The following is a 17,041-nucleotide window of genomic DNA, read 5'->3' on the forward strand; positions in this document are numbered from 1 at the left end:
CAAGAAAAACCTTAGCGTCTTTTGCCATTCCTTCTCCTTACTTTCTGCTTTAATTTGCTACACCATTAATAACCCAGGCTCCAAAGACTCTGTTTGGAAAAGGAACAAAGGATATTTGGCTCTAGTGGTTTTATTCTTTTGCAGGACAAGATTAAACATTTAGAGGAAAAACTTAAGGAAGAAGAACATCAGCGTAAGCTATTTCAAGACAAAGCTTCTGAGGTAAGTAGAGCACTATGTCATGTATCACAGTAAAACACATATGTTTTATTCTACTTCAGTTTCTTAACTGAAGTTTATATTCTAAACTCTAGTTTCTGCCTCCTAGCTTGTTAGTTTGGTCTTTTTATGCTATAAAAATGGACTTCTCAGTAAGTCATCCAGTACATTCATATACTTGAATGCATTGCCAAGAGGTTTTCTGGTGTTTTGAAAGTTTAACATAATAAGTACACACACACATATATATAAAAACTCCTGCTTATAGATTATTTTCAGTTTGGTTGATATATATATATATATTGAATTATTCATTCTCTTATAAACAGAAAATGACTGTAATTACCAATAGATTTAGTGACTTTCACACACATAAAAATAGTATTTTGGGTTTCCTTTGTTTTTTTCAAAAAGTATTTTTATCTTTATAAACCGAGACTTGATCTTTCATTATAAAAATCAATGTTATAAAGTTTTATCTTAAATATTGTAGCTTCAAACTGGACTTGAAGTCAATAGAATTTTAATGTCTTCAGTATCAAATCCAAAACAATCTAAGGAAAAGAAGAAATCTTCAAAGGTATGCAAACACTTTATTTTTATTTGCTAATATTTACCTATTCACTCTTAACATTTATACCTATCCATTTCCAAAAATAATTTGAAGTGATTTATAGTAAAAGACATGCAATGCTGCTTATGAAATGAAGATAAAAATATGAATCAAGTGATGATGGGTTGAGGTGTAAGGACAGAAAATTTCGTAAATTTTCTCCACAAAACATCCACAGCATTTGAGCGCACAACTTAGTGGAATTTGCCTGACAAGGAAAGCAAATAGAGCATATAATGGGCAGTGTGTGTATCTTTGTGAAATAACAATAAGCATTCTGTTTTTTCTAGAAAGATAAACATTTTCCTAGTACTCAACTCTCAAAGTAATGTATTTTGTGACACTTTATATTATAAAAGAGTAACTTAAGCAACACAATAGATGCAAACAACACAGTAAATCCTGGCAGCAGTTTTATAGAATAGATGCACAATAAAAACAGTAAGCCATATAGTATTAAATTACAGACCTGTGAAGTAATTTCTCTAGAGAATTTATTATTATGTTCTTTTTACGCTTGTATTCTTTGGTGTTGCCTAAAAATAAGAAGTGGGAAGTTAGTTTATAGATTGACCAATATTTTATTTAGATTAGTTGGTGTTTTGGATAAATTGTATTAAACCTTCTTTAATATCTGTAATGGTAAGAAATTATAATCCCTTTTAATCTTACAAGTCTGAAATTATAGTTTTGATGACCATTATTACTGTTTGTTCAATATGCATGTAATGAGTATTTCTGTGTGCCATTTGCTTTGGGAGCAGAGACACTTTCTGAGAATTCTGGCCACCGCCATAGGCTCCCCTATGGATACAGTAATGGAGAGAACTTTATACTTAACTTTGACTGCTCTTCTATCACATAAATAAGAGTTACTGTGCAATAATAGTCTGGTTGTGTTTTTCATAATTTTTTCTTTCAGAGAATTTGCAAACTATAATAATGAAAAACAATTTTCCTAGTGAAACTTTACTTTGATTTTTTTCATTTCACTTTTTCTTTTGCTTATTTTCTTCCTTAAATATTTGATCTGTATCTTGTTTGTAAAATGAGATTAGAAGCTGCAAAGCCAAAATCACTCTAAGTAATTTGCCAGTGGAAAAATAATGAAATATTTTTATATTTGTTTTATGGCATCCTTTGATGAATTAGTGGAAATGTTTAAACATTTTTCTATTCAGTGTAAAAGTAACAAAAGTAGAGGGAGAAAAAAGGTAAAAGAAATGAAGGAAAGAAAAGGTAGCTCCTAGAAAAGAAAAAAAATACTAATTAACAGCAAAATCACTTTATAAAAGTAGTTAGTTCCAATCCCAAATTCATAGGGCCCATGAGAATTAATGCTTCCCTTTAATAGAACAGCAGGAGCAACATTGTTGAAGGTGGGATCGTATCTTAGGAGACCTGTGTGTGAGTCCTGCTTATCTCACTGGCACTTTTTCCATATCCTGCATGGAGTTCATTCAACCCATGCATCTTGATTTGCATAGACTGCTGTCTCTAGGTGGTAAAGATAAATAAGACAGGAATTTATAGAAGCAGATAAATATACAAATATTAGAGTAAAATAAAAACAACAGTGGTGTAAACACAGTGTTGTGATTCTGCACAAGGAATATGTGAAGGGATCATACAAGAAGCAGCATTAAAGGCAGCCTTGGAGAATTAATAGGTATTGATAGAGATGATAAGTGTATTATGGTCTGAGGACATAGTTGGTTTTTCCTCAAACTCATAGATAATTGTCCAATACTGAGGATGAGGTGGTGTCATGGTGAGAATTAAAATGGAAAATATAGCTTGAGATGAAATTATGGCTGACCTTCAGTGCCATATTAATAATTATAACTTTTATTCTGTAAGCAGTTGGGAAACATTAAAGGCTTTTGGGATGAGTAAAAACATGGTCAGAGCTGTACTTCTAGATGGTAACTGCAGCAATGTGAAGGTGAGCATGGAAGCAGTCAGTCTGAATATTATAAGCAATGATGGAAAACTTTCCTATGAAGTTTTCATTCTTCTCTTAAAAGGTTAGCTTGTAATCAACCAGAGATCTCATTCAGTGTGGTGACTAGAAGAATTAACCTAAAATTCTTTTGCTCTTAATTATAAGTGCTTGAAATAGCCTTAGACGAGGCCATTATTTCTCATTACTTGAAATTCCTATTACTAAGATACAGAGCTTGAATGATTGATTGCCCAAGGTCATCAAGCAACTCTTAAGTGAATAAGAACTGACTCAAAACTGTTGTGATTTATCTACCTCTAAGGCATTTTTATTTCTTTAATTCTCTTTTAAAAAAAAACGTGAATGCTTATAATATTTATGATGTCTAAATTTCCACCTAGAATTGGGAATTTTTTTTTTTTCATTATGGAATATGGTCATTTTGTTGATTATAGTCTCTTGCTGAAGTGCTAACTAAAGTTGGCTAATTCACCCCAGTTTTCCTTAGACTTTCCTTGTGTTCTATGAGCTCCCTCATCATGGACAAATCGAGAAGAATGGTCACCCTAGTTCAATCCCTCCAACAAAAATAGTGAAATAATGTAGATTATTCCTAAGAATTTACAAATTAGTTTAGCAGTATGTTTTTTGAATGTTTTATGAAAGAGTATATGTAACAAAAAAATGCTTAAAAGATAACAGTAAAATTAATGCTGGTATACTCATCACCTAGCTTAAGAAATAAAACATTATCAGCACTATTAGAGCTGTAAACCAAAATTAATTTTAGATTGTAATAAAGGATAAAAAGGATTTATTTGAAGCAAGAAGGAGCTGCAGCCTGGGAGACACAGATTCAGGTAGCAACCTAAACTGTGTGCCCACAGAAACAAAGGAGAGGCTGTCTTTTATAGTAGAAATTCCTGCCCATATTCACAATTGGGTTCATTTTATGTAAATAAGGTATCCAAATCATGTAGTTCTGATTGGACAGGGCAAGTATCAGCAGAAAGATGAAACCAGTGTTTCCATGCAGCGACTGAATTATCAGCATTCCCCAAGCTTTCTGTTGCTCACCTCCTGCTGTGGAGGGGGCAACGGGGTGAGGAGGGTGGAGATGGGAGGTGGAGCTCAGGCTAGCTTTGCTCTGCCCCTTAATACAGGCGAAGGTAGCCGAGACCAGAGGGTTGGGATAGATGGCATAAACAAGAAGGTTGTAGTATGGAAAATGAGAGTTCAGGCTACGGTTCTTTTTTTTCTTTCTTTTTTAATTTATTTTTAGAAAGAGGTGAAGGGAGGGGGAAAGAGGAGAGAAACATTGCTATGTGAGAGATACATTGATTAGTTGCCTCTTACACACCCCCAGCTGGGGACCCAGCATGTGCCCTGACTGGGAATGGAACCAGTGACCTTTCAGGTCACAGGCTGGCATTGAGTCCAGTGAGTCACACCAGACAGGGAAGTCTACGGATCTTTCTGGCATACAAAGTATGTGAGAAGCCCATCAGCAAATGGCTGCTAGACTTTTATTATTTATCAAATTTCGGCCCTCAGTTAACTGTATGGAGTCTCTTTCAGCAGATGAATTTCTTCTTAGGGTTCACGTCAGGTGAATCTTTACGGGGTCCACAAAGCCCAGCATATTCCCCTCCTAAATTGTATCCTCTCTCCCCCTTCCCAGGGCTAACCACAGTTCTGATTTTATGTTTATCATTCACTGGCATTTATTAAGATAAATCACTTTGTAAAATAGGTATTTCCAAAAGATATAGTTTTATTTTTTATTTTTAATTATATTTTATTGATTATGCTATTACAGTTGTCCTGACTTTTCCCACTTTGTCCCCCTTTACCCAGCACCCCTCACTCCCTCAGGCAATCCCTCCACCTTTGTTCATGTCCATGAGTCATGTGTATAAGTTCTTGGGCTACTCCATTTCCTATCAGGTACTTCATATCCCATGGCTATTCTGTAACTACCTAGTTGTACTTCTTGATCCTCTCACCTCTTCTCCCATTCTCCCACACCCCGCTCCCATGTCTTTTTCTTTAACCTTTGGCATTTTAATTTTGACATGTCTTGTGTGGGACTCTTTGTGCTTCCTCAGCTTACATGTCTATTTCCTTCACCAAATTAAGGAAGTTTTCTTTCATTATAAAAAATACAATGTTGAGAGTTCGGCCAAGATGGAGGCGTAGGTAGAGACCCTTTGCTTCCTTGCACAACCAAAAGGAGGATAACAACCAATCTGAAATCAATAAATAATCAAAAGTGCCATAAAATCAAACTGCATGAAACTCTGACAACAAAGGAATTAAAGAAAAAGTCAACCAAAACAACCAGACCAGTAACACAGCGAACCACATAGGCCAACTCAGAAAAACTGGAGCTACCTGGGGACCTTGGGGGCAGGCTGGCTGCCAAGCTCCACGGACTGAGTGGGAGGGGCTGACTTAAGGGGACTCAGAGATGGCTGTGGGCTATGCCAGGGGGTGCCATGGTGAGAGAAACTCCCAGTCTCACACGAGAGTCTGAGAGACTGTTGAAAAGTGCACTGGAGATGAGCAGGCTATCCACACTGTTCCCTCTCTGGCCCTTCCCCCCAGGCAGCACCGCAGCCCTAGTGAATACCTAAGGCCCTGCCCCCTTACAACCTATCAGCTGCACCAAGACAAAGAAATATGGCCCAAATGAAAGAACAGAGCATAACCTCAGAAAGACAGCTAAGGGAGGAGGAGATCGCCAACCTATCTGATGTGGAATTTAAAGCCCTAGTAATCAAAATGCTGACCGATCTGACTGAGCTTGGACGAAAAATGAAAAAACAAATGAAGGATACCCAAAGTGAAATAAAACAAAATGTTCAGGGAATAACAGTGACAGGAAGGAAACCAAGAGTCAAAGCAACTATTTGGAACAAAAGGGAAAAATAAACATCCATTCAGATCAAAATGAAGAAACAAGAATTCAAAAGAGTGAAGAGACTCTTGCAAACCTCTGGGACAACCTGAAATGTTCCAATATCCAAATTATAGGCGTGCCAGTAGGAGAAGAGGAAGACCAAGAAATGGAAAACTTATTTAAAGGAATAATGAAGGAGAACTTCCCCAATCTGGCAAGGGAAGTAGACTTCTAGGAAGTCCAGGAAGCCCAGAGAGTCCCAAGAAAGTTTGGACCCAAAGAGGAACTCACCAAGGCACATCATCATTAAGTTACCCAAGATTAAAAATAAGGAGAAAATCTTAAAATCTGCAAGAGAAAAAGAAAGAGTTACCTACAAAGGAATTCCCATTAGACTATCAGCTGATTTCTCAAAAGAAACCTTGCAGGCAAGAAGGAGCTGGAAGAAGTATTTGAAGTCATGAAAGGTAAGGATTTATATCCAAGATTATTCTATCCGGCAAAGCTTTCATTTAGAATGGAAGGTCAGATAAAGTGCTTCCCAGACAAGGTCAAGTTAAAGGAGTTCATCATCACCAAGCCATTATTAGTTGAAATATAAAGGGATTTATCTAAGAAAAAGAAGATCAAAAATATGAACAGTAAAATGACAACAAACCTACAACTATCAACAAATGAACCTAAAAGAAAAGAAAAACAACAAAAACAAAAACTAAGCAAACAACCAGAACAGGAACAGAATCAGAGAAATGGACATCACATGAAAGGATTTCAGGGAGTGGGGAGAGTTACAGGGAAGAAGCATGGTTAGTAAGCATAGGGTAGACAGGGAGAGATAATAAATGATATAGGAAACAGAGGACTCAAAGAACTTATATGTACAACCCATGGACATAGACTAAGGAGGGGTAATGCTGGAGGGTTGGAGGGTCAGGGCAGAGGGGGGTGGAGGGGGGAAAATTGGGAAAACTGTAATAGCATAATCAATAAAAATATTAAAATATATATAATAATAGGTTTACATAACTTCAAACTTTATATAAATAGTCTTAATTTTGTTTCTGTTCTTCAGCAATTTGCTCTTTGCACTCAGCATTAAGTTTATGAGATCCATCCAATTGATTCATATACCTATGATTCATTGCATTTTATGACTCTAAAAGCTTTATTCTTCCTCCTTTCATTGATCATGTGGATTATTTCTCATTTTTTATTATTATAAATAACACTGTCATGAACATTTTGTCCGCCTCCTGGTACATATTTATAGGAGTTTCTCTTAGATGCTGGGCCATAAGAGTCGTGCATCATTAACTTTACAAGATAATATCCAAAGTGATTGGACCAATTTGCATTTTCACCAACGTTTATTATTGTTCTATATCCTTATCATGTACTTTTTCTTTCCTTTGTTTTTACTTTTTACTTTGAAATAGTTATAGAATCACAGGAGATTACAAAAATACATGTAGGGAGCTCCCCTCTATCTTTAACCAGTTTTTCACAATGGTAATATCTGGCATAAATATAGTATAGTATAGTATAGTATAGTACCCAGGGAATTGACATTGGTGCAGTACACAGAACTTATTCAGATTTCACCAGTTTTATATTCACTTATTTGTGTATGCAGATGTATGTGTGTGTGAGTTTGTATAGTTTCATCACATGTGTAGATTCATGTAACCATCACCACAACTGATAACAGAACTATTCCACCACCATAAGGCTCTTTCCACAATCCTTTTACAGCTATACATGCCCCTCCCTAATCCTTGGCAACTTCTGATCTGTTCACCATCTCTATAATTTTATTACAAGGATGTTATATAAAGGGAATCATACAGCATGTAACCTTTTGAGATTAGCTTTTTCACTCAGCCAATTCCCTTGATAGCCATCCAAGTATTAACACAGTCTTTTTATTTCTTTGTGGTAGCCCATGTCATCGATGTAACACAGTTGAATCATTTACCTATTGAAGGAGAATTGGGTTGTTTTCAGTTTGGGGCTATCACAAATAAAGCTGTTATGAACATTTGTGTGCAGTTTTGTATGAAAATAAGTATTTTTCTGGGAGAAATGTTGAGGAGTGCAATTGCTGGGTCATAATGATAAGTATATATTTAGTTTTACAAGAAGCTCCCAAAGTTGCCGTATTATTTTGTATTCCCACCAACTCTGTGTGAGCAATTCAGTTCCTTCACATCCTTGCCAGCATTTGGTGTCGTCAGTAGTTTTTATTTTGGTCACTCTGGTAGGTGTATAGTGCAATTTCCCAATGACTAATGATAATGCATCTGTTTATCTGTTTATTTGCCATCTTTATGTTATCTTCAGAGAAATCTCTGCTTTTTGCCTATTTTCAGATTATTTACTATTTGAGACTTCTATTTGAGGTTTGAGACTACTTCATGTCCTAAATGTCTTTTAAAATATTTTTGTTTACTTTTTCTCTTCTCAATATTTAGAAAACTAAGTGTTTAAAAAGAGAACCACCTCAGCAAATTTATTCGAAGTTTGGATCACTGCCTATTGTGGCTGAGAAGGTGAGGGGGGGTGGGAATGAAGATACTCATTCAAAAAAAATTCCTGCTTTTACGTTGTATTTAAATGCCATCAGTCACTTAAAATTGTTCTCAGCTATTTGTTTTCCCCTAAAGTCTGCTGGTGCCCGCCATTCTGTAAATGCAAGTATGCAAAACCTCCTGCGGATGATGCAACATTACGCGCCACGTATTCTTCAGAAACCTGCTGAAGTCACTGAGCCTAGCTGTCTCTGCAGGCCCACAAGGACAACTTCCCAGTGTAAAGCGGTACCTCTTGACTCAGAAAAATCTGTTTCCATTTGCGACAATTTGTCTGAACTTTTGATGGCAATGCAAGATGAACTGGACCAAATGAGTATGTAAGTATTTTTATTCTTTATCCAAAGAAGCAGCAAAATATTTTGGAACTTTTTTCCTTCTTAGTCTTAAGAACAGTGCCACTTATAAATTCTTAGTGGCCTTACTTAGCCATTTGGACTTATTTCAATCTGCCCATATTTTGTCACTGATTTTTCATTGTATTTATTGATACCACTGGATTTAAATTTTCATGTCTGTGTAATTATACCTGTTTCAGTCTAAGGAGTCTCTGTATTCCCAAGATCTGAATATATACACCAATATTACCGACAGTCAAAAAAATGGGGTCTGGTGATCTTAAATTATAACTCATAAAAGCTTTCATGAGAAAGATTTTGTTTTTTATAATCTTTTAGTTAAGTAAATGATTTCATTTGATAAGTAGGAATGCAATTTCTTCTTTTTAGACTCTGTCTGGTCTGCATTACAAGTTGAAGCATCCGTAGTAAACAAGATTCTGAATGGGATATGTATTCTAAGTCCCAGGTTTAAATGTATATTTAACAAATTTCAGAAAATATGTGATTTGACTAGCCAGCTAATTGAACTAAGAGCAATGTAGAATCTGTAACTAGTTCTGTTGACACTATTTTCCTGAGTAGGCTATCACCTAATTTATAGATTTATCTGGCAAATATTTCCATGGCTGGAATTCTTCCAAAGATCCTACATTAATAATTCCAAAGTTAGAACTAACGAGAGTACTCTAATGCCTCTTGCTAAGGACATCAGAATATTTTACTACATTTAGCTATAAATGTCAAGAATTCAGACTTTTTTTTTTAAGGTTAAGACCCTGAGTCTAAGATATTTCTAAATGTATCTAATCTCACATCCCAGGAACCTGTTTGTATTTACCATAGATTTAATTAGATAGCTCTAATTATAGAAAGAGACCATCTTTGAAGATTAATATTTAACTGACTAAAATTTATCATGGAATTTTATTGTTTAATTATGGCAAAGACATATACCATAAACTATAACAGGACCTAATACTGGTTTTTCTTTCACAGAGAGCACCAAGAACTACTGAATCAAATGAAGGAAACTGAAAGCCAGTCAGTCTGTGAAGACATAGAATGTGAACTGGAGCATTTAATTAAAAAAATGGAAATTAAAGGAGAACAGATTTCCAAACTGATGAAGCATCAAGACAGTGTAAGAAGGCTCTAGTAAAAGATTTTAATAAAACTGTAATATTCCTGGATGCAGTGTTATATCTCTGTATGACCTTCCAAATTTGAGGTCTGTGTGTATGACTGAGCGAAAAGATAGTAAACAGGAGTCATTCAGGCCTATTATAGAATAGATCCATCTGACCTATTAGAATAACATATTCTCCTGAACACAACTCTCCAAGACAAGATAGCAAAAAGGGAGAAAGAAAGTTAGTTATGTATCCAGAATGTCTTCGGGAAAATTGTGAGGTATGCTGGAAATTCTTTGCAGGCGTCCCAGTTACCCTTGTAGCATTTCCCCCTTCTCCTTCCCTCCCCTCCTGCCTTAGTGAAGCCCCTTATGGTGACAGGTCTCCAACTCAGTCCCACACACAAACCTGGCTCCTTAAGCAGTGGCCAATTCTAAAGCCACCATTTTTCCTTTCCCAGAGGAAGCTCTGCTGTGTTGCATTCCCTGAGGACCTGTGCTCAGCTAGCTGTAGTGAGGCGGTGAGGGGGACCCTACCCATCCTTGCATGTGAACTCTTAATAACTAAGAGTGGCATAACAATTTTAACAGAGGAATCATGGAATATTAGAATATTTTATGCCAAGACAATGACTTCATAGGTTGGATTATTAGCACCATTACACTTTTGGAGCAGAAGGCAGACGGAATCTTTCCAGGAGCCCTAAAGGCACATTGTGTAGCCATCTGCCTATGTAATAATCAGCATTCGTACAAGTTGGTGATGTATTAACTCCACAGTTGAGCCTCCTTCACTTTATGGGACAGTAATAAAGGATGCAGAATTTTACTGCTTTTATTCTTTTATAGTCATTAAAGAAAGGAAGAGGGAAATGAATGTTTTTGAAACAAATGTTTTCACTTTAGTAGCTTTTAAGGCTACAGTAAGTAAAAGATTTTGTGTGGTTTGTGCTAGGGTGAAAATTATATTACTTAGAGGAAACTTGAATGGGATAGGAAAGTAGTCAACTTTTAAAATTTAGGCAGTCTGTTCATAAATTATATTTTGAAAATACTATGTTTTCAAGTATTTTATCATGATAAATTTAATGGCTGTAATTAAAATGTTCTATTTGTCTAAGGCAATCAAAATGACCTTAGACAAACAGAACATCAGATACTTCACCTGCGCCTGGATCAGCTCCACAAATTAAGCCTATGTGTAAGTGAAATAGACTGAGTAATAGACTGGACTTGGAAGAAATGGGTTTTGACTGGTTGAAAGGTTTTGTCTTGTATAATTCTGTCGACCCAGCCATTACCAGATACTCCTCAGTGAGATAAGGTTTATTCCCTTGACAGTGTTGTTGTTGTTGTTGCTGGCATTCAGGGCTGCTTTAAATTCAGGAATACTTTTATGTAATATACATATATTTGACTCTATAAACTTGACACTCATTCCTAGCACTGTGCTGCTATATCACTTGAAAGGTCCTCTCTCCTCTGTTTGATATTTTTTACCCACTTCATATCCTCATAAACCTTCCTCTCAGCTTCTCCGCTCCACATTGATTTTGTCCCACTTTGTCCTTCTCAGATACACAGTTTCTGTCCTACTCCAAGTTACCCCAGTGTGAATTATCCTCTAGCTGTCATGTATATGCTTTTCTTTCACTAATAAGAATAGTAAGCTTCTTGAGAGCAAGGATTGTTTTATTTATTACATTTCTACCTGACTAGCACAGTACTTGGTATAAAATAGGTATTCGATAAATAAAAGCTTAATGAGCTTTTTAATTTTATGTAATTTTTAAACCATCAATCCAATCCATCTATTATAGGGTATATTTTTAATGTTTTTGACTAAAATGTTAGATTTTTTTCTCTCCAGGTTTGTAAACTTCAGCAAAAAATTCAAAACTCAAAGATGAATGAATCTTCAAGTATTCAACGAGAAGACAGAAACCCTAAAGGATCAAAGAACATAAAAAATAGCCCCAGAAAATGTTTGCTAAATAACTCTCTTCAGAAGAACAGCAGCTTTCATCCAATACAAGTCCATAATCTTCAAATGAAATTGAGGAGAGATGATATCATGTGGGAACAGTAGCACTAGCAAAACTATCACCTTAAGTGAACTCTGTCAATGAGATCTTAAATTGTCTAAAGTGGTTGTAATTTAATATAACTTTATGAAATTTTGAATTATGTTTCTAGCCTCTATAAAGTGTCAAGTTGTAGTATTTTTTTAATTAATGCCCAATGACCTCCTAAGAATCCCAAATAATAATAAATGATTGGGTTTTTTTTATTGACTGAAATACTAATCTCACCATATTTTAGAACAGTGTTCACTTTTCAGATATCTCAAGCTAAATCTAAGAAATTATACTAGATCGATGCTACTTAGTTAAATTTGAAATACCATGTCAGGTACTATTCCTCCTTTTCACTGGGTGGGCCTGTGACCCTAAGAAGTAATATAAAATGAACAGAGTATGGAAAGGTCTTGTAACTCTCCTAGTGCCTCCTCCCTATCTTGTTTTAGAGCTGTGAAATGTTTTTCTTTTTTTGGAAATAAAAAAGCTTTGTGAAGAGGCCGTTAGCCCAAGTTTCTAGGACAATAACAAATAAGAACCCATAGTTACTTCATTTTTAGATGACAACTCAACTGCAGAAGCTTTCCTCTGCCATTCTCATTCTCTTTTACAAATCTAGTTTTATAACTACAACTTTTGATGACTTTTAGTTTTGCATTATATATAATATTCACCAATATAAATCAAGAATGTGAATTTCCAGGACCCACAAAACTGGCAAATTTTTAATTTTTTTATGGGAAAGTATAGGAAGAAGTTGTACATTTCATTACTTCACTAGCAAAAATTGGGGGAAATATACTACATTCTTATTTTTTATATTTTTAAATCAGTGCTATAAAGAGATTTCTGTGTATACTTTAGCCTATGGAAACTAGTATGACTCTTCTGAATTTTTTTTGGTTTCTTATTGAAATCCTTTGGGACAACAGGAGAATCAAAGACATTAATTGAAATAAGACTGAAGCCTGACAGAAAAGGCATACTGGAAGGGAGGAACTCAGAAAGCTGGCCAACAGCTTAAAGAGTGGGGACTCCAAAGGGACAGAGTTGGAGGTACATCCGTACTGAATCCATAGCTGGGAAATGTTCAAGCCGTGGGTAGAATTTTTGGTCAGGATGTCAGGGAGCTAGGAAAACTGATTTCAAAAGACAGTCTTTACTTCCTCCTAGGAAATTCCCAGAAGTGCGTGTAAGTGAAGGGGATACTTCTAGGCTTCCCGGGGAGAACTAGGATTCATTCTCCGTGAGAGGAGATGTACAATACTATGTTAGAAGGCCTTTCCATACCTAAAGTGGGGAGATGACTGAAAATGGGCAGATACCTGGAATGGTCCTTGAAAATAATTAATGGCAGAGATAAATGTTTCTCTCCCTCTGGTTTAAATAGGCACATGTGTCCCCCGTTTTCATTCCCTCTCCATCAGCTCCTTCAGCCCAAGAGATGTTCCACAGAGCACATCATCTAAACTCAGTTTTGTCACCTTACCTGTTTTTCTACTTTGCCTTTCATCCTCAATAATGTGATTTCTGTAATTTAGACTTAGCAAAAAAAAAAAAAAAAACCACCGCCAGCAACAACAAAAAAACCCTCACCGGGACCACAGTGGAGCCCTCCCTTTCTGTGCCTTTGTTTTCTATGCACTTAGGAAGGTGGCTGGATATATTTCATTTATCAGTAATCATTACTTATAAAAATTTATTTCTAAAACAAAATACCATAAAAAATTTTAAGTCATTTTAAGGAATGCTTGAATATTTAAATTTAGAATTTTCTTACAAAATTAGTGAAGTGTGGTAGAACAAAACAGGATTTCAGAATTAGGAGATGGGTTCAAATTGTGACTCCAACATCTAGTAGCTCGGACATCAAATACATTTTTGGACCCTCATTTCTCATTTGTAAAGTGGGGATCGTATTGTGAAGAGCAGATGAAGAAACATGTTAAAGCACCCAGCAAAAGGGTTGGCACTGAGTACGAACTCAATAAATGTTAAATCTGAGTGGAGGAAAAAATGTCAAGAACCTAAGTGTGTATGGCTTAAATCCTGAAAGCAAGGGCCAAAAGGCATTCTTCATAAAAATGGGAATATTCTAATTTACTGGAGGTTTTTGTTGGGGGGGGGGGCGGTGTGCATAAAGGGAGGTCTTTGTTTTTCGTGTTTGTTTTTTAATTTTTCTATGTGCCTGGGAGGACATTGCTTTGGCTTGTACCCTAGGTCAGGTTTCTAGTAGGAGGGGGTAAAGAATACAGAAATAAAGAATCACACACAGCAATTTGGTCTGGAGTCTGTTCTGGTTGTTGGGGTGACATTTCTTACTGAGAGACAATAAAGAATGGCCTCCTGTTCCTCCATCACACCTGCTGGACTGAAAGTGTGCCTCCACTCACTGCTGCTTGCCAGAGCCTTTGACTCCTCAGGGGGTGGAGCAAAGATTTCCTTCCTGGACGGGGCAAGCTGTGGTCTGTGTACAAGAGTTGCGATAGCAACCCTGCAGCTGTGCTCTCTGCTCAGCAGAAACTTGGTAAGATATCACCAATTGTGTTCACTTAAGTGAAAAACAGGCTTGTTTGTTTTTTACTTATCAGAAATTAAAAAAGTAAAATTGGAACTTTCTAGCCCAGGCAGGTCTCAACTTTGAAACTGCGAAACTAAAAAGTTTGAATGTTTAAAGCAGCAGGTATTGTGACTGTTTTAATCCTGGAAATAGGGATTGGAATCTTGAACTAACTGTTCTTATTTGGGTCATTGGCAACCCCACCATTTTTATTAAGTTGTAGCTAAAGATGCAAGAGTCAAAGGGAAATGCTCGATTTTCAGCAGAAGATTAAAAGGGTAATATAGTGGGGTAGCTGGCTGGGATGATGGACTCCAAAATTATTTTTGAGCTTTTTGTATATCCTTTAAAAATACGATTTTAGCTGTAAAGTGTTATTCTTAGCTTTTGATGAAAGAAAAATTAAAATTTGACTTGTGAGAAATCAAACTAAGGAAAAAGCTATGTGTAGGTCATGCACAATCCGAGGAGCGCACACCGTGCCCCAGCTGCCGTTGTTGGTGTGAACAGTCGAACTCCTGTAGGGGCGTCCTAGAACGCCACTGAGCCATCACAAAAGCTGTACCGACCGAGAACATTTAACTGCATGTGAGGTTTATTTTAGATAAGTTGGAGCTGACTCCCATAGATACAAGAAAAACTCTCCAAGACGTAACAGCACCTGCAAGGTTTTAAAAAAAATCTCTATGGATGCCATGGCACCTTTTAATTAAAGCACAGTGACGGAAACAAAAACAGTATTGACTGTCACTGATCTGAAAATAAATTTCCTTCTTGGTGATTCCGTAGGCCTTGCCCAGGCCTCCGCTGTTATCTTTGTTAACCTACGCACTTGTTTTCATGTACCTTTCCTCCTCTGATTCGTCTTTAGTGTTTTCTTGTGTAAGGAAAATTAGGTATAATCAAATTATAAAATTACAGTTTTCAAATACTGTCTAGGCCAGAATTCGTTTTTATTGTAGCCACAGGTGAATTATTTAAAGGATTAGGTGGACTTGGTTTTCCTGGTGCATGTTTATTATATACATCCATGTTCCACTGTATACCCATGTGTTCAGCAATTGTAGCAGAAAAATAGCAATCAAATTGCTCTCTTGTTACTTCATGCTCTGAAGCAGTTTTGTCCAGTGTAAGGCTTGTTCATGACCAGTTCAACAGTCTGTGATGTTGGGAGGCCAGATCCGGGTTGGTAGTTGGAGGAGGAGTGTTGGGCATTATGAATTAGCAAAGGAAGGTAAAAGTTCTGTGAAGAATATAATGAGCTTTCCAGATTCTTTTAAAATAAGAGTGAAGTTACCCACCGTATTTTCTGCCTAGATTTTCCTGCCTAGATCTTGCTCATCTAGCTTTCCCTCATTGTTCAGATCTCAATGTATTGCTTCCTCTAAGAACCCTTCTTTAAGCCTCCCCCTCACATCCTTGCCTTATCCAAAATCTGGCTTAGCTGCCTCTTCGAGGTAGTCTTCCTGTCTCTGCACTTACCATGCTTTCTTGTTATTGTTTGTCTTCCCTGTAGACTGAAAGCTCCCTGAGAACTCTTGCCCACCACTGTAGCCCAGCACCTAGCACAATCCCGGGCCCATAAGTAGCCTCTCAATAAGTATTTGACAATTGGTATCATGAAGTTACATTAACCTTATTTGGTGGTCTCATCTAAGTGAGCAGACTGGGTCAGGTGGTGCTGTTTCGGGCCCCAGTTCAGCTGTTCAGCTGTTTCCCCTTTCAAGGATAGGTGATTATATTTTACATAACCCCTGGTTAAGATTATTCCAATATTTTATTTGTTTGGGGCCACAAACAGTGGGCACTCAAAATGATGCTTTTTCTTTGATATTACAATGCTAAGAGGAAGAAGTTTGAGAGCCAAGGTAGTTCTTTATTTGTATATTGCTATGTTTGACCTGTTCATTTGACAAGTATTTATCTCTAATCAACTATTAATCTCAAGATACTGTGCTAGATGCTACAGGAGATTCAAAGAAATTGTGCATGGATTCTGTCTTCCAGTGGCTTGTAATTTAATGTGGGAGGTAAGACATACTTAAGTATAACCCAAGGAAGAAAATAATATGTGACATAGAGTAGGTGTACAACAAATATTTGTCTACTAAATCTTTGTTCTCGTTTATTGATAAAGTTAGCTTGATGCTATTTCTTCTCTATTTTAACATAAAAGTTCTTATCTGCTTTTTTATCTGGTGGCAGTATTGATCTAGGATTCTTAATCTTCTATAGGGTTGTTAGTTGAAGATACCAGTTCACCTGGTGAGTTTAATACAGTCCATGTAAGCAGTATCAAATTCAAAGGCATGAGTAGAAAAACTGGGTATGAAATATTAAAGTGAACCGTAAGGATGTGAAGAGAAAGGGGAGCAGAAATCAAGCAAGAATGAGCTAGACCAGGGGTCCTCAACCCCCGGGCCACAGACCAGTAGCGGTCTGTGGGCTGTTAAGGAACCCGGCCACACAGCAGAAGGTGAGCAGTGGGCCAGTGAGTGAAGCTTCATCTGTGTTTACAGTCGTGTTACTGCCTGAGCTCTGCCTCCTGTCAGATCAGTGGCAGCGTTAGATTCTCACAGGAGCATGAACCCTACTGTCAAGTGTGTTTGTGGCGTTTGCAAAGAATGTGGGCTGTGTGCTCCTTTTGAAAATCTAATGCCTGATGA

At 36.7% G+C, this 17,041-nt stretch overlaps 1 protein-coding gene across 6 annotated transcripts in view; it reads left to right on the forward strand.

Moving 5' to 3' along the window:
• The window catches only part of CEP57L1 (centrosomal protein 57 like 1), a 59,019-nt gene extending 44,926 nt beyond the window's left edge, over positions 1 to 14,093 (forward strand). For 5 of the 6 annotated variants that reach the window (XM_028510373.2, XM_036024550.1, XM_036024549.1 and 2 more), the window contains 6 exons: positions 145 to 222; positions 713 to 799; positions 8,151 to 8,228; positions 8,343 to 8,587; positions 9,605 to 9,749; positions 11,608 to 12,037. In XM_028510373.2, the coding sequence (XP_028366174.1) occupies positions 145 to 222; positions 713 to 799; positions 8,151 to 8,228; positions 8,343 to 8,587; positions 9,605 to 9,749; positions 11,608 to 11,826 (852 nt within the window). In that variant the 3' untranslated portion in view covers positions 11,827 to 12,037. Of the gene's footprint in view, positions 1 to 144; positions 223 to 712; positions 800 to 8,150; positions 8,229 to 8,342; positions 8,588 to 9,604; positions 9,750 to 11,607 lie in introns of all 6 variants that reach the window. The other variant, XM_028510372.2, reaches the window with a different exon arrangement.
• Positions 14,094 to 17,041: the final 2,948 nt, after the last annotated feature.

This window comes from Phyllostomus discolor, chromosome 4, assembly GCF_004126475.2.
Source record: "Phyllostomus discolor isolate MPI-MPIP mPhyDis1 chromosome 4, mPhyDis1.pri.v3, whole genome shotgun sequence".
NCBI classification, from domain to species: Eukaryota; Metazoa; Chordata; class Mammalia; order Chiroptera; family Phyllostomidae; genus Phyllostomus; species Phyllostomus discolor.